The sequence below is a fragment of the Erinaceus europaeus genome, chromosome 1 (genome assembly GCF_950295315.1).
Source record: "Erinaceus europaeus chromosome 1, mEriEur2.1, whole genome shotgun sequence".
NCBI lineage: Eukaryota > Metazoa > Chordata > Mammalia > Eulipotyphla > Erinaceidae > Erinaceus > Erinaceus europaeus.
Genome location: NC_080162.1, coordinates 69,877,648 through 69,902,996, shown reverse-complemented (window position 1 = coordinate 69,902,996; position 25,349 = coordinate 69,877,648). Strand labels below are relative to the sequence as shown.

At 41.6% G+C, this 25,349-nt stretch overlaps 1 protein-coding gene across 1 annotated transcript in view; it reads right to left on the bottom strand.

The window, feature by feature from the left end:
• RASSF2 (Ras association domain family member 2) overlaps positions 1-25,349 on the bottom strand; it is a 58,500-nt gene that overhangs the window by 21,259 nt on the left and 11,892 nt on the right. The window contains exon 3 of the mRNA XM_007539558.3: positions 2,909-2,999. Coding sequence (XP_007539620.1) covers positions 2,909-2,967 — 59 coding nt within the window. The 5' untranslated portion in view covers positions 2,968-2,999. The remainder of the gene's footprint in view (positions 1-2,908; positions 3,000-25,349) is intronic.

Genomic DNA, 25,349 nt, shown 5'->3' with positions numbered 1-25,349 from the left:
CTGAGAGAGGACTTCACACTTTGCAGATTATAGTGAGGCCCCATTAAAGCTGAGAACATATAAAGTTTTATCTAAAAGTCCATGTTACTCTGTTCCATAAGGCTTGGAGAAGATAGGACTGGAGGTTACTGTGTGTTATTGACTCTAGTTTTAGCTAGTCACAGGAGTCTGGGTCCTCTAAACCCAGCCATTTCATGGGAAACTGTGGGTCATGCAGAGGTCACAAATAACTGGAAACCCCAAGAAGCTCCTGGCCAGGTAGACCTCGATAAGTTGGAGTAACTCTACACAAGCCCAACTAGTGAGAAATGTGACTCTGGAGAGCCTAAACAAAAGCCCTTGAGAATTTTGAAATAAGGGCTCAAAATTAGGGTTTAAGATTACTGGTGAAGAAGTTCCCAGGGAAATCTTTAATGAGGAGACAAGTATGGGCCCAGGCTCACATAACTATGAGTTTGTACATGGCCAAATGTGTCTAAAAGACTTAAAACAACTTAGTTTCAGATAAACATTTCATCAAGACAGAAAGCATCCAGTATGCATAAACCGCTGTGCTAGGACATAACAATATGTCCTCAAACTTAACATGGAAAAAAGAAGTCAACTTTGGCTTGATTCCTACCTACATTAGCAAATGTCTGATTCAAGAGATTTTAGTGCATGCTGGTAGAAGTAAATGGATGCATAATTTGGAAAATAATATGAAAGTTCTTTAAAAATTAAAATAGGATTGCCATATGATCCATCAATTCCACTTCTAGAATAGATTCAAAAAAAAGAAAGAAAGAATGGAAGGAAGGAAGGAAGAAGGAAGGAAGAAAAAAGAAGGAAGGAAAGAAAGAAAGTGCTGTGTTAGAGTCAGGCAGTAGCATAGCAGGTTAAGCGCATGTGGTGCAAAGCACAAGGACCGGCATAAGGATCCCGTTCAAGCCCCCAGCTCCCCATCTGCAGGGGAGTGGCATCACAGGTGGTGAGCAGGTCTGCAGGCTGTCTGTCTTTCTCTCCCCCTCTGTCTTCCCTTCCTCTCTCCATTTCTCTCTGTCCTATATAACAACAACGACATCAATAACAACAATAATAACCATAACAACAATGAAAAACAACAAGAACAACAAAAGGAAAATAAATAAATTTTTTAAAAATTTTTTAAAAAGAAAGTGCTGTGAAAAGCATTTGCACCTCTGTGTTAGCAGCAGCATTATTTATAACATCTGAGACATAGAAACAACCTACGTGTTCACACAATATATAAAGATAAATGATTAAGTCATACTACAGGTATATTTACAATGGAATATAATTAGACCTTAAAAATAAAAATTCTGCTATCACATTATGGATAGCATGTTAGTGAATGGTACTAATGAAACAATCAAAGAAAGATAGATACCATACTGTCTCAGTTATCTGTGGAGTCTGAAAAAGAAAAATCATGCCAGGACAATTGTGAAGCAATAGCACACTGGACTTGCATGCCTAAGACCCCAAAGGTCTCAGGTTCAATCCTAACACCACTGTATACTAGATAAGCAGTGTTCGTTCTCATATCTCTCTTTCTCTAGCACTACCATAAATGGTTGAGAGAGAGAGAGAGAGAAGGAAATATGCCAGAGTCCTAGGAAAAAGACGAAATTTGTGCTTATCACTCTGAGGCTGGGAAGACTTGGGGAAGGGGGTTATCTAGAGCAGCAAGCTGGGTAATGATCTCACTGGTGCACTCAGCTGCTCAGCATCCTCTAAATGAAAAAAAGCCTCAGCTCAATATGGTGGACTGAGGACTGGGGACACACCACAACAATGGAAACTTACTCGGAAATAAGGATGACCAGAGATAAAGATTGGGGACTGGAGAACTTAGTGAATGTATAAACTTCCAGTAATAAGGTAAGTACCGGAGACTAAATGTTCAACCTGATGACTACAGTTAACACTACTTTATGGCATATTTGAAAGTTATTAAGAGACTACAGCCCAAGATTTCTCATAACGAGGAAAAAAAAATGTTTTTCTATCTTTGTGAAATGCTAACTAAATACATTGTGCTAGTCATTTCACAATGTATTCAGTCCAGCTATTATGCTGTATATCTTAAACTTACATAGTACTAAAAATTAATTTTATCTCAATAAAGTAAATAAGAGGGTGGGGGGAGATAGCATAATGGTTATGCAAACAGACTCTCATGCCTGAGGGTCCTAAGTCCTAGGTTCAATCCTCCGCACCAATATAAGCCAGAGCTGAGCAGTGCTCTGGTGTTTCAAAAAATAATAATAAAATAAAGTAAGTAAGAAAAAGGAAACTTAAATGCATAAAAAGCAATGAAACTGTCTTCATCAGTTCAGGGGTTAGCTGTGCTATTTTAGTCAGAAACTACATTCTAGGGACATAACTCAGATAAGACTCCCTGATATGACAAGATAGGACAGGACAGTAAGCAGCTACCCACCCACCCCCAAATATCTTCCTTCTCCTCCTGAAAGCCCTCCACATCATCTCTTTCTCCTCTCTCTCTCTCTCTCTCTCTTTCTCTCCCCTTCTATAGCTAGAAATGGGGGGGAGAGGCCATAGCACCTAAACTTCCTTAGATGTGGTAGCGGCTGGGTTTGAACCTATGTCACACACATGACCAAGCAGTACACTATCCAACTGAACTATCTGGCCTGCCCCACACCATCTCTTTCAAGTACAAGAGGCACAATATCTGAAAGTCCCCCATTATGTCATTCTGTGGCTGGGGGACCAGAGAAGGGATGTTTTATCTAGAATGAGGGTTGTTTTATCTAGGATGGCGAACTTTTTTATGTTCTCACTGGTCCACTTAACTGCTTAGCACACTCTGCATGCACACAAGCCCCAGCATACTATCATGCACTGAGGACTGGGGTACACCATGGCAGTGGAAACTCACTTGGAAATGTATTTGTCTTGTCCACATGGGACTAGGGAAGTTTGATGGCTGTAGTCCATTGTTCCGTTCTCTTTTCATCAGAAGGCAGGGTCTGTATTTGAAAGGAGAAGGCAGAGGTTACTGTCAGGTTGTTTGCTCAGGAACTCAGAGTTAGGTGATATGGTCCTCTGTTGTGCTGACCCAGAACCTGTGAGAGTCCTTGAAGCTGGCAGTTTCTGTTTGCCACAGCCCATCAGAAAGAACCCAAAGGAAAAATGACAACTGTTGGACAGGTCTAGCACAAATGCCCCAGTCATAGAAAAGGTTGGCACCCAACATAGCACCCAGGATGACCACTGAGTATCCCCAGAAGGGACCTTCAAACAGAACAGAGATGATCTGACAAGGTAGACTCTACTCAGGTCTGCCTAGGATTAGTGAACCACCAAAAGTATCCCAACAGAGCTTCAGGCAATAAATTGCAGTATGTATGTTCATGGTTGCCATTAAACCCATTCATGTAAAAGGCATTTGTATTACTGGGAAAAATAACAATGTATTATGAAAATGCAGGCTAGCAGCCTGGGGAAGTGGCACCATGGTTAGACCCCTTAGGCATCAACCTCAGGTCCTGGGGTTGATCACTGGCAGCGCATATGCCAGAGTGATGCTCTGGTTCTCTCTCCATCTGATTCTTCATAAATAAATATTTTAAAAAATAAATGTGGGTTGGGAGTCAGGTGGTAGTGCAACAGGTTAAGCACAGGTGGCGCAAAGTGCAAGGACCAGCGTGAGGATCCCGGTTCAAACCCCTGGCTCCCCACCCGCAGGGGAGTCACTTCACAAGCAGTGAAGCAGGTCTGCAGGTGTCTATCTTTCTCTCCCCCTCTCTGTCTTCCCCTCTTCTCTCCATTTCTCTCTGTCCTATCTAACAACGATGACATCAATAACAACAATAAAACAACAAGGGCAACAAAGGGAATAAATAAATAAATATTTTAAAATTTAGTTTATAAAACAATGAGTCTCATTTTGTTTAAAATATATGTAAAAATACACATTTATATGGATGAATACATGCATGTAGATTTATATATGTGTCAGGGTTTCTCAAGCTTGGTACTAGTGACAATTGGGGTCAACTTTTGTTGTAGGAACTGTCCAGGGTCCAGGGACTGAAGGGTGTGAAGCTATTTTCTTGGTTTCTATCTACTTGATGCCAAGAGCATCACCTCAGTCATGACAATAGAAAATGTTTCAAGACAGGACTAGGTAGATAGCATAACGGTTATGAAAATGCCTGAGGCGCTGAAGTACTAGATTTATCTTCAACACCCAGAGTTGAGCAGTGCTATGGTATATAAAAAAAAAAAAAAACTTCAGACATTACCAAGTGTGTGGGGGGGTGAGGGGTAAATTACCAGCAGTTAGAACCTCTAGCTATGTATATATGCAAATTAATAAAGGCCAGCATTCTCTGGGTAATGGCTTGTCCAGGGACCTTTTTCAAACATTCTATGATGAGAATTTTTCAAATAAAAATTTCAAGAAATTGTACATTGCTATTCTACTTACTATATTCTAGTATAGTTACTTCACACAACTGTGCAACTACACAGTCCTTGATCCATTCAATAGTCCTTCGTATGCTTTTAAAGGTACATGAAACAAAAGAAGTCTTCAAAAATTTAAGAAGAATAAAATCACACCAAGTAACTTTTCCAGCCACAACAATATAAAACCAGAAAGCAGGAGGATCAGAGAAATAAAAATGTGGCATATTATTCAGTCACAAAGAAAAAAAAGGAAATCCTGCCATTTGTGGTAATATGGATTGAAGCTGAGGACATGATCCTAATTGAAATAAGTAAGATAAAGACAAGTACTGGGAGTCTGGTGGTAGCACAGTGGGTTAAGCACAGATGGCCCAAAAGCACAAGATGTGTAAGACAAGTCCTAGAAAATCTCATTCATACATAAAATATGAAAAAGGCAAACTACTTTCAGTAGAAACAATGGAATAATGAGGAGAGGAAGTTTTTGGTCAAAGAATATAAACTTCTAGATATAAGAAGAATAAGCTCTTGGGATAAAATGTATAGCAGCGTAACTGTAGTTATACAGTATTATTAACTTAAGGATTATCAGGAGAATAATCTTTAAATGTCCTCATTGCACATACCTAGAAAAAGTAATAGCTGAGGTGATAGATGTGTGAATATTTCTGTGGCAATCATTTTGAAATAGATATGCTTATCAAATCATCTCCTTGTACATCTTAATCTCACACAATATTATGTGTCAATTATCTCTCAATAAGGTTGGAAAAATAAATCAATAAAAATAAAATGGGTTTCCTGTTAAAATTCTTTTAATTATAGTCATCAGTCACTTTCCCTTATGTTTTAGCATCCAAATTCAACATCTGCTTATAAGTCCACTGATTTTTTTTTTTTTTTTTTGCCTCCAGGGTTATTGCTGGGGCTCAGTGCCTGCACTGTGAATCCACTGCTCCTGGAGGCCATTTTTTTCCAATTTTGTTGCCTTTGTTGTTATATTGTTGTTGTTCTTGTTGGATAGGAGAGAGAGAAATTGAGAGAGGAGGGGAAGACAGAGAGGGGGAGAGAAAATAAGACACCTGCAGACCTGCTTCACTGCTTGTGAAGTGATCCTCCTATAGGTGGGGAGCCAGGGCCTTGAACCAGGATCCTTATGCCAATCCTTATGCTTCACATCATGTATGCTTAACCCATTGATTACTTTTTTTATAATTTCTTTATTGGGGAATTAATGTTTTACATTCAACAGTAAATACAATAGTTTGTACATGCATAACATTTCTCAGTTTTCCACATAACAATACAACCCACACTAGGGCCTCTGTCAACCTTTTGGACCTGTATTCTCCCCCCCACCCCACTCCAGAGTCTATTACTTTGGTGCAACATGCCAATTCCAGTTCAGGTTCTACTTGTGTTTTCTCTTCTGATCATGTTTTTCAACTTCTGCCTGAGAGTGAGATCATCCCATATTCATCCTTCTGTTTCTGACTTATTTCACTTAACACGAATTTTTCAAGGTCCATCCAAGATCAGCTGAAAACGGTGAAGTCACCATTTTATTTATAGCTGAGTAGTATTCCATTGTGTATATATACCACAACCTGCCCAGCCGCTTCTTCTTCTTCTAGCGTTTGCCTCCCAGCCGCTCATCTGTTGTTGGACACCTGGGTTCCTTCCAGGTTTTGGCTATTACAAACTGTGTTGCTAAGAACATTATGTATACACAGATCTTTTTGGATGAGTGTATTGGGATCCTTAGGATATATCCCCAGGAGAGGAATTGCAGGATCATAGGGTAAGTCCATGCCTAGCCTTCTGAGATTTCTCCAGACTGTTCTCCACAGAGGTTGGACCAATTTACATTCCCACCAGCAGTGCAGGAGGGTTCCTTTGACCCCAGAACCTCTCCAGCATTTGCTACTGTTACCTTTTCTGATGTATGACATTCTCACAGGAGTGAAGTGGTATCTCATTGTTGTCTTCATTTGCCTTTCTCTGACAATCAGAGACTTGGAGCATTTTTTCATGTGTTTCTCAGCCTTTTGGATCTTTTCTGTGGTGAATATTCTGTCCATGTCCTCTCCCCATTTTTGGATGGAGTTATTTGTTTTCTTATTGTTGAGTTTGGCAAGCTCTTTATATATTTTGGTTATCAGGCTCTTGTCTGATATATGGCATGTAAAGATCTCCCATTCTGTGAGGGGTCTCTTGGCTTGGGTAGTGGTTTCTTTTGCTGTGCAGAAGCTTTTTAATTTCGTGTAGTCCCATAGGCTTATGCTTGCCTTAGTCTTCTTTGTAAATGGATTCGTTTCATTGAAGGTGTCTTTAAAATTTATGCGGAAAAGAGTTCTGCCAATATTTTTCTCTAAGTATCTGGTAGTTTGTGGTCTAACATCCAAGTCCTTGATCCACTTGGAATTTACTTTTGTATTTGGTGAAATACAGTGGTTCAGTTTCATTTTTCATACATTTGAGATCTGGGAGTATGATGCCTCCGGTTTTGTTCTTTCTTCTCAAGATTGTTTTGGCAATTCTAGGTCTTTTCTGGTTCCAGACAAACATTTGTAGCATTTGTTCTATTCTCCTAAAAAATATGGTTGGGATCTTGATGGGGATAGCATGAAACTGGTAGATGGCTCTGGGTAGTATATTCATTTTGATGATGTTAATTCTTCCAACCTGTTGGTATGCATGAGACCCCTTCTGTTTCATTTGGTTTAAATCCCCCCTGCTTAACACTATTCTATTTACATAACCACTGTTAACAAGTTCCACCTCCCTCCAGGGCATTTGTGGTTCAGTGATAGGATTCTCGCCTGCTCCACCCCCTCCTTGTCACACCCTGATCCCTTCTTTGTCACACCCTGATTTTCACCAGTCACTTTTCTCTCCACCCTCTCTATGTCACATCCTGTTTCCACCCTACTTGGGAAGTATATATAAAGACAGCATTGTGAGTTTTAGGGTACTGTACTTTACCTTGAGTTTAGCTCAGCTCGGCTTAGATTGTGCTGCGTCCTGCATGAATAAAGAGATACTGCCTACAGCTCAACTATGAGTCCCTGGTCGTCTGTTACCTGCCCGTGAAGCCAGCCCGGCGAAAACAACATAACCCATCGAAAACAACACCAACCTATGAACATGGAATATCTTTCTGCTTCATTGTGTCTTTTTCAATTTCCTTGAGTCATAATTTTCAGTATACAAGTATACTGAAATTTTTTAGTATATAAGTATACTCATAAAAAATTTTCAGTATACAAGTATACTCATAATTTTCAGTATACAAGTCTTTCACTTCTTTGGTTAGGTTTATTCCTAGATATTTTATTGTTTGCGTTGCTATAGTAAAAAGAATTGATTTCTGGATTTCTCAATTTCTTCTAACTTAGTGTTTGCATAGAGGAATGCCACTGACTTTTGAATGTTAATTTTGTAGCCTGACACCTTACTGTATTGCCTGATGATTTCCAAAAGCTTGCTGGATTCCTTAGGTTTTTCTATGTATACTATCATGTCATCTGCAAATAGGGAGAGTTTCACTTCTTCTCTTCAAATCTATATGCCTTTAATTCCTTGTTCCTGCCTGATTGCTATGGCAAGAACTTCCAACACTGTTGAATAGTAACGGTGATAGTGGGGGTTCCTGTCTAGTACCTGATCTGAGTGGAAATGCTTCCAGTTTTTCACCATTGAGTATGATGTTGGCTGTAGGTTTCCTATATATAGATTGCACTATCTTCAGGAATTTTCCATCTATTTCCATTTTTTGTAGTGTTGTGATCATGAAGGGATGTTGTATTTTGTCAAAGGCCCTCTCTGCATCTATTGATATGACCATGTGGTTTTTAGTCTTGCTTTTGTTGATGTGGTGGATCATGTTGATTGATTTACAGATATTAAACCAACCTTGCATGTCTGGGATAAACCCCACTTGGTCATGATGAACAATCTTTTTAATAGACTGCTGTATCTGGTTGGCTAGAATTTTGTTCAATGTTTTAGCATCTATGTTCATCAGAGATATTGGTCTGTAGTTTTCTTTTTTGGTTGTATCCCTGTCTGCTTTTGGTATCAATGTGATGTTGGCTGCATAGAAGCTGGAAGGGAGTATTCCAGTGTCTTCAGTCTTCCGGAAGACTTTTAAAAGTAGAGGTAATTCTTCTTTGAAGGTTTTGTAGAATTCATTTGTAAAACCATCTGGTCCAGGACTTTTATTCTTGGGAATGATTTTGATAACTCTTTCAATTTCATTAGCTGTGACGGGCCTGTTCATGTTATGTAGTTCTTCTTTCCTTAATATATGGAAGTTCAAAGGTATCGAGGATATCATCCATTTCTTCCTGGTTCTCTAGCTTGATGGCATATAGTTGTTCATAGAAGCCTCGCATGATATGTTGAATTTCTGCAGTGTCTGTTGTGATATCTCCTCTTTCATTTACTATCCGATTTATTTGGGTCTTCTCCCTTTTTTGTTTTGTGAGTCTGGCTAAAGGTTTGTCGATTTTGTTTACTCTTTCGAAGAACCAACATTTACTTTCCTTGATCTTTTGTATGGTTTTCTTATTTTCAACGTTATTTATTTCTGCCCTAACTTTAGTAATTTCTGTCCTTCTGGTTGCTTTAGGATTCCTTTGTTCTTCTTCTTCTAGGTCTTTAAGATGTACAGTCAGGCTGTTTATTTTTGCTTTTTCTTGTTTCCTAATATATGCTTATATGGCTATGAACTTTACTCTCAGTACTGCCTTAGCTGTGTCCCAAATATTTTGATAGCTTGTGTCTTCATTTTCATTGACCAATCGAAACATTTTGATTTCTTCCTTGATTTCCTCTTTGACCCAGTAGTTGTTAAGGAGTGTACTGTTGAGCTTCCACATTTTGGAACTATCATTAATCTTTTGTTGATTGTTCAGTGTTAGTTTAATTCCACTGTGGTCTGAGAAGACTCTTGGAATGATTTCAATGCTCTTGAATTTGTTGATTTTGTCTTTGTGGCCTAATATATGGTCTATCCTTGAGAATGACCCATGTGGACTTGAGTAAAATGTGTATTCCAGTTTCTTGGGATGAATGACTCTGAAAATGTCCAATAGTTCTAGTTTATCTATCTCCTCATTTAGCTTCCTCATGTCTTTATTTTCTGCCTTGATGATCTGTCAAGTTGAGAGAGTGGGGTGTTGAAGTCCCCTACTATGACTTTGTTGCTGTTAATATATTTCTGTAGCTCTTTCAGTAGATGTTTGATGTATTTAGATGGCTTCTCATTGGGTGCATAGATGTTAATAACTGTTAAGTCCTCTTGACTGACTGAGCATTAAGTAGTGTCCATCTCTATCTTTTTTAATTTTATTTATTTTAAAGTCTATTGTGTCAGATATGAGAATAGTTGTTCCTGCACTTTTTTTGTGGGCTATTGGCTTGTATGATAGTTTTCCATTTTTTCACTTTGTGTTTCTGTTTGTCTTGTTGAGTTAGGTGGGTTTCCTATAGACAGCATATTGTTGGGTTGTGTTTTCTGATCTATCTTCCTACTCCGTGCCTTTTAATAAGTGAATTCAGGCCACTGACATTTATTGATATCAAAGATTAAAGATATTTTAACACCATTATTGTAGATTTTTATAGTGTTCTGATAGATGGCATATTTATAGTGGTCTGACTGTTTATAGGAGACCTATCAGAACTTCTTTCAGGGTAGGCTTGGTGATAGTTGATTCCTTCAACTGTTGCTTGTCTGAGAAGGTTTTTATGCCTCCATCTAGTCTGATTGACAGTCTAGCAGGATACAGTAGTCTTGGTTGAAAGCCTTTCTCATTGAGCACTCGACAAATATCTTGCCATTCTCTTCTGGCCTGTAGTGTTTGTGTGGAGAAGTCTGCTGCTAATTTTATGGGTTTTCCTCTGTAGGTGACTCTTTGTTTTTCTCTTGCAGCATTCGAGATCCTTTCTTTATCCTTATTCCTTTCCATTTTAAATATGATGTGTCTTGGTGTCTTTAAGTTAATTCTGTTTGGGATCCTCTGTTTGGGATCCTCTTTGGCTTCTTGAACCTTTATGTCTTTGATGTTGTCTAGACTAGAGAAGTTCTCAGCTATTATGGCCTGAAGAGTGCTTTCTTCCCTTCCCTTTTTTCCTCTTGTATGCCAATAATGTGTGTATTATTTCTTTTGAAGTCATCCCATAGGTCTCTGTTGTAGTTTTCAGAATCTCTTCATCTTTTTGAAATCTCTTCTTTTTTAGTTGTTTCTAATTAATCTTCGATCTTGCTAATTCTGTCTTCAGCCTTATTTTGTTACCCTGTTCTGACACCATTTTAGCTTGTTCAGCTAGTTGTGTTCTTAGCTCAGCTATTTCAGCCTTCAGCTCTCTAATAATCTTGAGATAATTAGTGTTTCCTTCCAGACTGTCATTTGTTGTTTCTGCATTTCTGATGACAGTTCTTTCAAACTCTACTCACTCCTGTTATTTCCTTAATTAGTGTTTGGATGTTAACATTATTATTTTGTGCTTCACCCTTTGGGGAGCTTTTAGCTGGACTCTTGTCCTGGTTCATATCTCCATTATTTCTTCTTGTTGGTATAACCATTTTATATAGTATGTTATGAAGCCCCTCTCTCAGCATTTTTCAAATTACTGATCACTCTTGCCTGGATTGACTTGTGTCTAAGTAAGGTCATTAAAGAGTTCACAGTTGTGGAAACTCACAGTTGTTTCCATATTATTATTTTAATCCCTGAGCTGGAACATAGTGGCTTAAAAGTCTCTTTTGTTCTTTTTTTTCCCAATATGGTATGGGAGCCTGAGGGCTTTAAAACTATAAGTAGGCTTCTTAGCTTAATCACTGACTCCTGACCAAAAGATAAAGCAGGGTGGGGCAGAGATAATCCAGTGGTTATGCAAAGAGACTCTCACAGCCCCACCGATAGGCCACCGAGGTATAGATCTTCTCCTGAGTTTCCTCATTAGTTCTCTGTCCCTTGGTATCAGCACAGGGCCTCCCTGCCACTGCTCCAGTTTTGAGGGCAGTAGCAACGGAGACTCACAGTTGCATCTGGTGAGTCTTAGGGGAGTCTTCTCCTCCTTTCAGCCATCTTTTTGTTGGTGGAGCAGACTGGAGGTGGTGTCTCAACTGGTAAACTGCCAGACTGTTAGCAGCCACTTAATCTCTCTGTCCATGAGCCACACGTGTTTGCACTCACCGGTGATTTGTTGGGTTAATGAAGTCGTTCTAGTCCTGTCTTGTTGCAGTCCCAGGTGGTCTCCTTTGGTGTTCCTAGTTGACTGGGGAGAGGAGAGAAACACAGCTGCTTATTTTTGTTGTTGTTTTTGTTGTAGTTATTATTGTTATTGATGTCATTGTTGTTGTATAGGACAGAGAGAAATGGAGAGAGGAGGGGAAGACAGAGAGGGGGAGAGAAAGACACCTGCAGACCTGCTTCACCACCTGTGAAGCGACTACCCTGAAGGTGGGGAGCTGGGGACTCGAACCGGCATCCTTAGGCTGGTCCTTGGGCTTTGCACCACGTGCACTTAACCCGCTGCACTACCACCCAACTCCCAGCTGCACATTTTTTAAACATGTTATTTATTTATTGTAGTGAGAAAAATACAGAGAGAGAGAGAGAGAGAGACCAGAGCTTTGCTAACCTCTGGCTTAAGGTGGTACTGTGAACTGAACCTGAGATCTCAGAGCCTCAAGCATGAGAGACTTTTGCATAACCATTTCTCTGTCTCCCAGCACCCATTGATCAATTTTTCACCCTTTAATTTTATTGAACTTTTCTGCATAATTGACAACTATATAACATAGGGGTGGGGAGACAGTGCTAGCATAATGATTATGCAAAAAGCCTTTCCTGCCTGAGGTATCAAACATCCCAGGTTCAAATCTCAGCATCACCAGAAGCCAGAACTGAGCAGTACTTGGTAAAAACAAACAAAACCATATATATATATATATATATATATATATATATATATATATATATATATATATATATATCAGTAGAGCACAAGTATTAGACTGTGGGGTAGTTAGACATCAAAGACCAGAAGTGAGACTAGAGTGGTGGCTCCATGGTAGAGTTCAGGGCTTGCAGGTATGAGATCGTCAGTTCAATCCTGGCCATATATACTGGAGTGATTTTTATTTTTCTATATTTCTCTACAAAAAATGTGTCATGAATTTTCCAATATCCCAATATTTGCTTCCTTAATGAGTGAGAGGTCAGAGCAGCAGTGCCAGGGATGAAAATGGAGCCTCTTTTTAAAATATATTATTTATTTATTTATTTGGTGAATAGAGACAGAGAGAAATCAATAAAAAAAGGGGAGGGAGAGAGGGGGGAGGAGAGCAAGAAAGAGGTATATAGAGAGAGACCTGCAGCACGGTTTCTCCACTTGTACACTATAATGTGTCCTCAACCAGGTGTGTCAGGTGGGGCCTCATGCAGGTAAGAAAGATGCTGTAGTCTCAGAGTTACTTCCCTGACTGCTGACATTGTGTTTTTTTAAGTCACTATGTTTTGCTAATTTGTTATGACAACCACCAGAAACTAATACAAAAGTCCTCTGAGGAAGGACTAAAGTGTGAAGGGTGGGGAGTGGAAGGCTGGGCACCATTCAGAAGATGCAAACCCTACCTATATGACCAGACAGTATCCTAAGGACAACATTGGCTTCTCTTAATTCTTTTTTCCAAAAGGGAAAATAACACACTAAAGTCAGAGTACATATGAGCCAGGGAGATAGCATAAGACTTCCACACCTGAGGTTCTGAGGTCTCAGGTTCAACCCCCAGCACCACAATAAACTAGAGTTTAGCAGTGCTCTGGTTAAAAATAAAATAAAATAATTTTTTAAGAAGGAGAAAGAAAGAAAATGAGAAGAAAATTCAAACTAATGAGAAAGCTTTTTTTTAAAGTGACAATTACCTATAATAAACTTTATGTTTGTGTAAGTTTATATGTGCAACAAACATGCTGCCCTCCCCAACTGTGCCAACCTTTGGGCTACCTCTGGGCAAGAGTCATCGCACACAGCCATACCCCAAGGGACCTGTGATCTGGGGGGGTAAACAGGAAACATGTTTTTCCACCCAAGTGAGCATATGTTATGTAAATACTTAGGAAACACACCTAATCTGCACTAGGGTGAGGCCCTAGGGACGTTTTGGAGAAGGTGACCTCTAAACCGAGATCTCAGTGATGAAATGGAGCTGGCAACTCACTCAGAGTGCTCACAGTGGTCCTAGCAGAAGGCACTCCAGCCCCAAAGCCATGCACTGTGGAGTGGGGCCTGTGCAGGACTTCATGCAGAGGACTGAGTACCATGGTGGAGGGGGCTTGAGGGTGGTGGGGGTGAAAATTACCCCAGAGACAGCCAGATCCCAATCCTTGGAACCTGTGAATGTTACCTTATATGGTAACCGGAATTTCCTAGATGTTATTAAATCAAATATCTTCAAATGGGAGCTGGGAGACTCTCTTGAATTATCTAAGTGGATCCTAAATGTAATCACATGTGTGCCCATTGGAAAGGTAGAGGGAGAGTCTGCTACAGAGCTGATAAGGCTCTGTGAAAATCTGAACAGAAAGAATGAAATATGCAGATGCTGTGTGATAAATGAAGATGGAGAGAGGGGTCAGGAACACAGTATTGCAGTTTGGACAAAGCAAACACATGTGTTTCCCCTCTCTCCTTACCTCAATTCCTGTCCCAAGACTGGAGGAGCATGGCCTGCTGACACCTGCATTTACATCCAGTAAAATAGACTTCAGATCACTGGCTTCCGGAACACAAAAGATTAAATCTGTGTCATTTAAAACTACCAAGTTGAGGCCCCACACCTATGCACATCTAATCTTTGACAAAGGGGCCCAGACTATTAAATGGGGAAAGCAGAGTCTCTTCAACAAATGGTGTTGGAAAGAATGGATTGAAACATGCAGAAGAATGAAACTGAACCACTGTATTTCACCAAATACAAAAGTAAATTCCAAGTGGATCAAGGACTTGGATTTTAGACCAGAAACTATCCTATATTTAGAGGAAAATATTGGCAGAACTCTTTTCCTCATAAATTTTAAAGACATCTTCAATGAAACGAATCCATTTACAAAGAAGACTAAGGCAAGCATAAACCTATGGGACTACAGGAAATTAAAAAGCTTCTACACAGCAAAAGAAACCACTACCCAAACTAAGAGACCCCTCACAGAATGGGAGATCTTTACATGCCATACATCAGACAAGAGTTTAATAACCAACATATATAAAGAGCTTGCCAAACTCAACAACAAGACAACAAATAACCCCATCCAAAAATGGGGGGAGTACATGGACAGAATATTCACCACAGAAGAGACCCAAAAGGCCGAGAAACACATGAAAAAATGCTCCAAGTCTCTGATTGTCAGAGAAATGCAAATGAAGACAACAATGAGATGCCACTTCACTCCTATGAGAGTGGCATACATCAGAAAAGATAACAGCAACAAATGCTGGAGAGGGTGTGGGGTCAAAGGAACCCTCCGACACTGCTGGTGGGAATGTCAATTGGTCCATCCTCTGTGGAGAACAGTCTGGAGAACTCTCAGAAGGCTAGAAATGGACCTACCCCATGATCCTGTAATTCCTCTCCTGGGGATATATCCTAGGGAACCCAACACACCCATCCAAAAAGATCTGTGTACACACATGTTCTTGGCATCACAATTTGTAATAGCCAAAACCTGGAAGCAACCCAGGTGTCCAACAACAGATGAGCGGTTGAGCAACTTGTGGTATATAGACACAATGGAATACTACTCAGCTGTAAAAAATGGTGACTTTACTGTTTTCAGCCCATCTTGGATGGACCTTGAAAAATTCATGTTAAGTGAAATAAGTTAGAAACAGAAGGATGAATGTGGGATGATCTCACTCTCAGGCATAAGTTGAAAAACAAGATCAGAAAAGAAAACAGAAGTAGAACCTGAAATGGAATTGGCATATCGCACCAAAGTAAAAGACTTTGGGTGGGTGGGTGGAGAGAATACAGGTCCAAGAAAGATGACAGAGGACCTGGTGGGGGTTGTATTGTTATATGGGGAACTGGGGAATGTTATGCATGTACAAACTATTGTATTTACTGTTGAATGTAAAACATTAATTCCCCAATAAAGAAATTAAAAAATTAAATAAAACTACCAAGTTTTTAAAAGCAACAAAGATAAGTAGAAAAGCAAGGCATGGGGTTGGGTGGTGGTGTACCTGGTTGAGTGCGCATATTGCAGTGCGCATATTGCAATGCTCAAGGACCGGGGTTTGAGCCCCTGATCCCCACATGCAGGGGTAAAGCTTCACAAATGGTGAAGCAGTATTGCAAGTATCTCTCTGACTTTCCTTCTCTATCACTCCCTTCTCTCCCAATTTCTGGCTGTCTCTATCCAATAAATAAATAAAGATTAAAAATAAGAAAAAGAGGGTGTCGGGCAGTAGCGCAGCCGGTTAAGCGCACCACGTTAAGCGCACATGGCCCAAACACAAGGACCGGCGTAAGGATCCCGGCTCCCCACCTGCTGGAAAGTCGCTTCACAGGCGGCGAAGCAGGTCTGCAGGTGTCTTTCTCTCCCCCCTCTGTCTTCCCCTCCTCGCTTCATTTCTCTCTGTCCTATCCAACAACAATGACATCCATAACAACAATAATAACAACTGCAACAACAATAAAAAAACAAGGGCAAAAAAAAGGGGGGGAAGCAAAAAAAAAAAAACCAAACAAGGGCAACAAGAGGGAATGAATAAATAAATAAATAAATATTTTTAAAAATAATAAAAAGAGGAGTCGGGAGGTAGCGCAGGGGGTTAAGCGCATGTGGGGCAAAGCGCAAGGACCGGTTAGGATCCCAGTTCAAGCCCCCAGCTACCCACCTGCAGGGGAGTCGCTTCACAGGCGGTGAAGCAGGTCTGCAGGTGTCTCTCTGTCTCTCTTCCTCTCTATCTCCCCCTTCTCTCCCAATTTCTCTCTGTCTCTATCCAATAACAAACAAAAAAATAAATAAAAGAATTTTTTTAAAAAATAATAAAAAGAACAGAAAAGTGAAGTTATGAGGGAGAGTGAGGTCTGACTTGACTCTTGGAAGCATCACCAAAGAACTGGGGAAGCAACAGAGGCAGGGGAATCTATGGAGAGGCGTGATCCAGATAAGGGGGCTGGGGATGGAGCAGCAGGGTTCAGAATATGTGATGACAAGGGACATCTCGGTTTGTCACACATGAAAGATTTAGAGGTCAGCCTTCCAGAAAAGAGTCTGGCCCTGAATGTCAGCTACTGGCTGACATGAAGTAGAGAGGTACATGAAGTAAGGAGAACACCAGCCTTCCAGAAAAGAGTCTGGCCCTGAATGTCAGCTACTGGCTGACATGAAGTAGAGAGGTACATGAAGTAAGGAGAACACCAGCCTTCCAGAAAAGAGTCTGGCCCTGAATGTCAGCTACTGGCTGACATGAAGTAGAGAGGTACATGAAGTAAGGAGAACATCAGCCAGCCAGAAAAGAGTCTGGCCCTGAATGTCAGCTACTGGCTGACATGAAGTAGAGAGGTACATGAAGTAAGGAGAACACCAGCCTTCCAGAAAAGAGTCTGGTCCTGAATGTCAGCTACTGGCTGACATGAAGTAGAGAGGTACATGAAGTAAGGAGAACACCAGCCTTCCAGAAAAGAGTCTGGCCCTGAATGTCAGCTACTGGCTGACATGAAGTCGAGAGGTACATGAAGTAAGGAGAGCACCAGCCAGCCAGTCCCCACAGCAGGACTGGAGTGGGAATCAGGTAAGTGGTGCCTGGGCATCAACAGGCTTGCTTGCCCTGAACATCCACTCTCTAGCATCTATCCCTTCTACCTATCCATCCATCCATCCATCCATCCATCCATCCATCCATCCACCTATCCACCCATCCATCCATATTTCTATTCATACATCCATATATCTATCCACCCACCCCTGTAGTTACCCTCTAGGTCTCATTTGCTTTTATTCGTAATTTCCATTTCCCTCAGTATTCTCAGCTAATCTTCTAACTCACTGGTTGGATTTTCTGCAGGACTGTCTCTTTTGTTTACTGCCTCCACCATAATCTATACTTTAGTAATTTTTGTTTTGCATCTGAAGCAAACTATCCCAAGCTTAAGACAATTACCTTTTGCTAGCATGTCCTCCTAAGGCTAACAATTAGGTAGTAAAAGTCTTCTCTACAGTTATTCAAACTATTTGGTGCCTGAAAAAATAGGCATGTCAATTCTTCTTCTAGCGTTTGCCCTTCTTCCGTAGCCAGTCAACAGCCTCAGGTTGAGCCTGATGTCTGCTTGTTGCTGGCTTTGAAAGTGACTGGGATCCATGTGGATTCAGTCGGCTAGGAAGGATCGTCAGTTTACCCAATAAATGAAAAATAGGCATGTCAATGAAACAATGTAGTATACAAAAATAGACCCAAATATATTTGGGGACACAGAATGTGGGTTACATTTCTAAATAACAAAGAAAGATAGATATAAAAATATTTACCAATGAAGAATTGGCTGGGTTTTGAAAATGGGAGCTTCAAAAAGCTAATCTTCTACTTTATTCCTTTATTCTGCCAAAATAAATCATAGATAATAAAACATTTAAACCTTAAAAAGTGGGGAAAAACTTGTCTACGTAAGACCCAAATCCCAGAAGCATAATACAAAATAAAATTAACATCAATCTGTAAAAAAAATTTAACCTTTGACACACACACACACACACACACATAAAACTCAGGTGGAAGTAGAGAACATAATGGTTATGTAAAAAGACTCATGCCTGAGATTCCAAGGTCCCAGGTTTAATCCCCAGCACCACCATACCACCATAAGCCTGAGCTGAGCAGTGCTCTGGTAGAAAAAAGAATAGAAAAGAAAAGAAACTACCCAGGGGCTGAATGGTGATGCAGCTGGTAGAGTGTATGTATTATAGTGCACAAAAACCCGAGTTCAAGTCCCTGGTCTCTACCTATAAGGGGAAGCTTCATGACTGCAGATGTCTCTCTCAGTCTCCCGCATCCCTCTCAATTTCTCTCTGTCTATATCCAGAATAAATAAATTGAATATATAAAAGAAAATCTACCCTACTCAAAGTCAAAAACAAATGGAAAATTGGAGAGAATTAATTCAGAATACATAAGACAACAAACTAGTATCCTTCATATGTATGAGAATCTAATAACAAGAGTCCAGGGGCCAGGTGGTGGCGCACCTGGTTGAACGCATATGTTACAATGTGCAAGGACCCAGGTTCGAGTCCCTGATCCCCACCTGCAGGGGGGAAAGCTTCACAAGTGGTAAAGCAGTGCTGCAGATGTCTCTCTGTCTCTCTTTCTCTCTATCCCCCTTTCCCTCTAGATTTCTAGCTGTTTCTATCCAAAAAATAAATAAAGATAATAAAAAATAAAAAAACAAGAGTCCAAATCTAATAGAAGATTGGGAAGAATATAAATAGTCAATAAGCTTATGATAAGAGGTCTAACCTCCCTCATCACTATTTTTTCCACTCACTAGATCGATAGAAATCAAGTATTCTAATGGTCCAAGTGTGAGAATTCCTCAAGGCATAGCCCTTCTCTACCTGTTGAGTGATATTACCAATGTCATCTCTAGACCTAACTCCAAGCTCATGTGGTGTGGTCTCTGTCTCCAGCCTGACTTTTTCCTACCCTTTTACTTATTTTCATATTTCTTGGGAAAGAAGGGGTGGGAAAATGATCACCTAGTTTACTATATTGTTGAAATGATAGACAACTAACTGATTCTTGGACTCAGTCCCTCTTTTGTAGGTCTCAGGGCCATTTGAAGCTCTTTTCATAAACTTCCCAGTCACCACAAATCACTGGTTACCTCCAGCGTGAGGTCTGGAGAAGCAGCTAAATTTATATACACTTTAAACAAACACAGCATCAGGGCAACAAAGGGCCGGAAATTTAGAGTTCAGTCTGGTATTCCTTAAGTATTGTTCCTCACTCAAGGAAGAGTCAGGGGAAGAGGGTAGATGGAGATGGATTGTGAATTCTACTGAACACTTCCTCCGAGGGTGCCTGCCAATGTCTGCAGCCTTGGAGAGACCAGTTCACCTCAGCTGGCTGATTGCAATTTATTTACCTTCTCTGTGATTATCAAGAATTTATGGAAGGCTGGCAAAATATCTCACTTAGATGGTTTGCAGCTTTGCCATGTATGTGACCCAGATTCAAACCTTGCTCCCACTGCATTGAAGTAACCTTCAGTGTATAATCTCTTTCTCCCCCCCTCTGTTGCCCCACCTGTCTCTATCTAAACAAACAAACAGAATGAAAGAAAGAAGAAAAGAGAGAGAAAGAAAAATAGATGGAACCCTCCTGGGCTCCAAAACACTTTGCAAGAGTCATTGGCAATCATGGTTTCCAAAATGCCTTGAGAATACATGAATCACTAGCATGTCTTTGAAGAAGAGAAAGAGAAGACTGGGAGTCCAAGGATAAAATTATGACATCAGTCAGTATTGCAGGCCCAGAACTGAAACAGCTCCTTACGTGCCACACAGAGAACAGTTGAGAGAGGGAGAAAGGGGACATGAATCAAAGGGCAGACTTGACAGAAATAATTTTCCAAAGCTACTCTTTGGAAATCTAAAATACTGGAGCCCTGTGAGGACAGGATTATTTACCACTCAAGAATTCTAGATCTGGGCTGGATGGTGGCGCACCTGGTTAAGTACACACATTACAGAACACAAGGACCAGGGTTTGAGCCCCCAATCCCTACCTGCAGGGGGAAAGCTTTGCAAGTGGTGAAGCAGGGCTGCAGGTGTCTATCAGTCTCTATAGCCCTCTCTATAGCCCCCTTCCCTCTTGATTTCTGGCTTTCTCTACCCAATAAATAAATATAATAAAAAAATTTTTTTTTAAGAATTCTAGATCAGTACAACTTCTCTTTAGAAAAACTATAGTGACTAGGCAGTGACAGTGCACAAAAACCTAGGTTCAAGCCCCCATTACCCACCCATAGGGATGAAGCTTAACAAGTGGTAAATTAGTGCTGCAGGTATCTCTCTTTCTCCCTCTCTATCTCCCATCTTCCCTCTTAATTTTTCTCTATTTCTAGCAAAGAAATATAAACAAAAACCAAGCAAACAAACGAAAAAACCTCATAGAGGTGGATTGGTCATGCTAGCACTAAGTCCTAGTAATAACCCTGGTGACAATAAAAATAAAAACTGTTTTTCTAATTATTATTTATTTAAACCGGAAACAATATCTATTGGTTATCTACTAGCTACAAGGCACTTCTGCTGAAACGTCAGATGGTGTGACTATAGAGAGCTTCTGGGCTGGCACATGAGCCTCTCAGACCTTAGTCATGTTGGGATACCTATTGGGATCACCTCCTTCCTTCTGCCACTATCCTGTTCAGGCAGAATGCTCTGGGTTCTCCTCAGGTCCATTAAACACCTATATGATACCATCCAGGTTGTCAATGGAATCTGCTATATCCCATGTAGAGACGCAAGCATTACTTCCTGCCTACTAGCAGGACAACTGGGGAGCATGACCTCCTCTAAGACCAAGAGACCCTCTTTATAAAGGGAAGATTCCCGAACTACTAAAGATGACAGCATTCTGAGCATGCCTTCCAGGCTCTGTGAATATATGCACCCAGACCCAGCAAATGCACATATCCCCTGGACCCAGGTCTGAAGCATAGCTCCTAGAACAGAGCCAGAGCAGATAGCTCAGCCTATCAGAGCACAGAACTTGATTACTGAGGCCGCAGTGGTCATAGGTACAATCCCTGGTACCACCTTATGCCAGAGCTGAGCAGTGAGTGCTCTGGTCTTTCTGTCTCTCTTCTCTCATTCTCTCTTTCCCATAATAAACAAACAAACCAACAAACAAAAAACCATTGGTCCTTTCCCCAACCCTGCTTCCCACCTGTTCCTCGCTCCAGCACTTACTTTCCTAAAGAAACCCTCTATCTGCTGTTTCTCCCCGCCCTGGACCTGTGCTGCCTTCTCTGGACCCCCAGCTCCCAGCCTGTGCCTCTCCTGCAAGTACTATCATCATTATTCCTTCAGAGGAAGGAGTTTGACAGCTAGCTAACTTAACTAAGGAAAACAGCTTGCCTTGCCTTCTAGGTCAGAGGATTCCTAGAAGCAGAGACCCAATTGAAAATCCTTAAGCATATGGTGTACTAAGGAAGCCTTTTTAGGAGGAACTTGTGAAAGGGGTGAGGGGAGCAGGACAGGAGTGATGTGGGTGCAGCTAGAGTTCAGCCAAAGCCCAATCCCAGGGCAATAGTGTCACCTCACCTTGAGACAGGTAGGCCAGGCCTCTGTAACCCAGTACCCATCTGTCATTGGCTGAGGTCCACCCATGGAGGAGGGAGTGAGCTTCCCAGCATTTCTCCACAAGAGTAATTCTCAGGACAAAGTAGCACCTAAGACGTAGTTAGTCCACACCTTAATGCCTGCTCAGTAGAGGGAATCTGGATGGATGCTAGCTGAGGCAGCCCTGGCTCTGTCTCTCCCACCCACCCTCCTGGGAAAAACCACTGCCTGCAGGGCCTATCCACCTGGTACAGGGAGAGCTGCAGCTGCAGAAGTGGGGAAGACATTCCTGGCTCGAATTAGTTACAAACCCTGTAGTTGTTGGACAAAGGATCCCTTCCTCTCCCTTTCACATCACATCCCCCACTACACACACACACACACACACACACACACACACACACACACAGCTCACAAGTGTTTCCAGCCTCTCACAGGAGGCCTAGAATAAATAAGGGGCTGTCCTGGCTCTTGGAATCCACAAGGATCAGCTTCCTGTGATCAGTACAAGCCTCAGATTTTCAAAAAGCTCCAAGAAGTGGGAAATGTCATCCAGAGTCCAGCCAAAAGCAGATTCTCTCTTCCTGCCCAGCTCCTGCTTCCCTCCAAGTCCTGGGACCCTCAGTTCTGTCAGTCAGGGAACCCAGAGAACACCCTGCCTGCAGAAGGAAACTTCACAAACAGTGAAGCAGTGTTGCAGGTGTCTCTCTTCTCTGTCTCCCTCTTTATCTTCCCCTCCCCTCTTGATTTCTCTGTCTCTATTCAATAAATAAATAAAAATTTTAAAACAAGAAAATCACTTAAGAAATTATCTTAGCAGCCAGGGAGCTGACTCAGCAGTAGAGCATAGGACATGCATGCATGAGTCTCAGGGTTAGATCTGGGCATCTAGAAGACTCTTCAGATCAAGCCAAGGAATGACCTGGATTGAAGACCCCCCCCCCCCACCTTGGTATCTGAAAGGGATAGAACTGTGAAGACTGAGGGTACTCCCTAACACATCTCAAAGCTGCCCTTTAAGAATGGACAAGGCAGGGGCTGGGTGAGGGAGCACCAACTTGAGCATATATGTAACAATGTGTAAGAACCTGGGTTCAACCCCCTGGTTTACAAGCGGTGAAGCAAAGCTGCAGGTATCTCTCTCTGTGTCTTCCTCACTATCTTCCCCTTCATTCTCAATTTCTCCATCCAATAAATAAATAAAATATTACTTTTTAAAAAGAGTGGATAGAGTGGCATTTTCTTATTTTCTTTTTCTTCCCCCACCCCTTTTTTTTTGCCACCAGGATTATTGCTGGGGCTCAGTGCTGGCACTATGAATCCACTGCTCCTGGCCGCCTTTTTTTTTTTTTTTTTTTACAGGACAGAGAGAAATTGAGAGGGGAGGGGAGATAGAGAGGGGTAGAGAAACATAGACACCTGTAAACCTGCTTCACCATTCATGAAGCAGCCCCTGCAGATGGGGAGCAGGGGTTTCTTGTGCATAGTAGCAGGTGCTCTTAACCAGGTATGTAAGGTGGCATTTTCTAAAAGCTGGGTTTTTAGCACTCCTCCCCTGTTACTAATACTTATGAAGCACTATCCCCACAGAATCTGGGAAGCCAGGCCTGGCCCCAGATGCAAAAGGAACAGAAATACTCCCTGGACACCACAGCTTCTCATTTTGGGGCCTGTCCCCACCTCTTCTCTGAGCCCTGCCCTTCTCTCTGGGAATGCTCTGGAGTTTCTGGGTTAGAGAAGAAAGTTACCAGACACAGTGCTACCTACTACAGACTCTGCCCAGGTTCCCAAGAACTCTGGTTTGTAACCAAGCAGCGATGGAGACAGTGCAAAGTCCCCTGTCCTTCGGCGCTGTAGTATTGGGACAGGAAGAAGAGTTCATGGCAAACAGGAAACTCCAGCCCTCTTATGCCCCGGGAGGAAAGAGACTTGAGCTGCAACCTGGGACTCTGCCAAGATGTAGAGATTACAAGAGACTCTGCCCCATGGTTTCTGAACCTTAGCCTCAGACTGCCCCACCAGGAAATGGTGCACCAGCCTTCCCCTGTGGGTGCTATGCAAGAATGGGCCTGCTCATTAGCCAGGGCCTGGTCCACTCTGGGACATGTTAGCCCTAATGCTCCCTTGCCATAATGTATCTCCTCCACCTCCTTTTCCTCCCTGCTGTCCAGACCCCCAGGGGCCCACCCACAGGGTCTCCTTTCTGCTCAGAAAGAGATCCAACACCAAATACCACCAAGGAGAGACTTAGGTCAAGTGCACTCAAGAATGTTCTCCACTTTCTCAGCTTTACATTTGACTGTAAGTAAAAGGTTTTGTGTTTCCCTTCCCCTAAGAAGAATGCTAAGAGTCAGGGGAGAATGAGGAAAGGTATTTTGGGAAGAGAGTGGCTTTTCCTGCCTGGATGGGGTGGCACTTAGAGGAGGATTAAAAAAGGGAAGATCAGTCACAGGAGACCCTCAAAACTCATTCTCCCCCCATATAAGAACAGAGCATCACAATCTTGTTATGCTAACAGTGAAACTGCAAATATGACTAATAGATAGCTACCACAAATGTAAGCTTTCTACATGGTAGCTGTTGCTAGTTTTGACTTATTTAATGCCCACAACTTCAGGAAGAAAGAAACCTTCATAACCTCATTTTGCAGATGAAGCAGTTGAGCCACAAAGAAGCAAAGTATGTGTGTGCCACCCAGGTTTGAACCTGGCCCCTGCCACATCGAAGGAAATCTGAGTGCTATGGCTTTTCTCAATCTTTGAAAGAGAGAAAGAGAGGGAGGGAGGGGAGGAAGGAAAGAGAGAGAAGAAGAGAGAAGAGAGAGAGAGAGAGAGAGAGAGAGAGAGAGAGAGGGAGGGAGAGAAACTCACCCAAAGACATGCTGCCAAGAAGGAAAGGAGCTGCATTCCAAACCCAAGACAGTCTTTGTTTACTACAGCTTCTCTTGGTATGAAGAAGAAGGAAGAGGGGATCTGGTAATGGATCATTCATTATAACTTATAATGGATCATTCATTATAAATTGAACCTGGGTTCAAGTCCCCAATCCCACTTGCAGGGGGAGGGGGGACATACAGTTTCACAAGCAGTGGAGCAGTGCTGCAGATATCTCTAATTCTCTGTGTCCTTCTCTGTCCTCCCTCTCTTATATCAAAAATTTTTTTTAAAATGCTACTGGGAATAGCAGAGTTGTACAGGCATTGAAACCCAGATATAACTCTGATGGGGAAAAAAAGGATAAAAATGTAAAGGGGTAGAAAGAGTTATCAGATAAAAACCAACTGATCCAATCATTTTTTTTAAAAGCGAGTCTCACATTTGTGTATCAGAATCCTCTAGCAGGCTCACCCAACACAGACTTCAGAGCTCACTAAACACAGTTTCTGAATCAGAGTTTCTCAAGTGGGGTCTGAGAATCCCTAACAAGCCCCCATGGGATTCTGACAACTTTATCTAGAAATTTTATCTTTTTCCTTAAGAAATTCATGGAGAAGGCTTTATTTCTACCACTGTACAGAAGGTACAGTGAACAGCAGGTCAC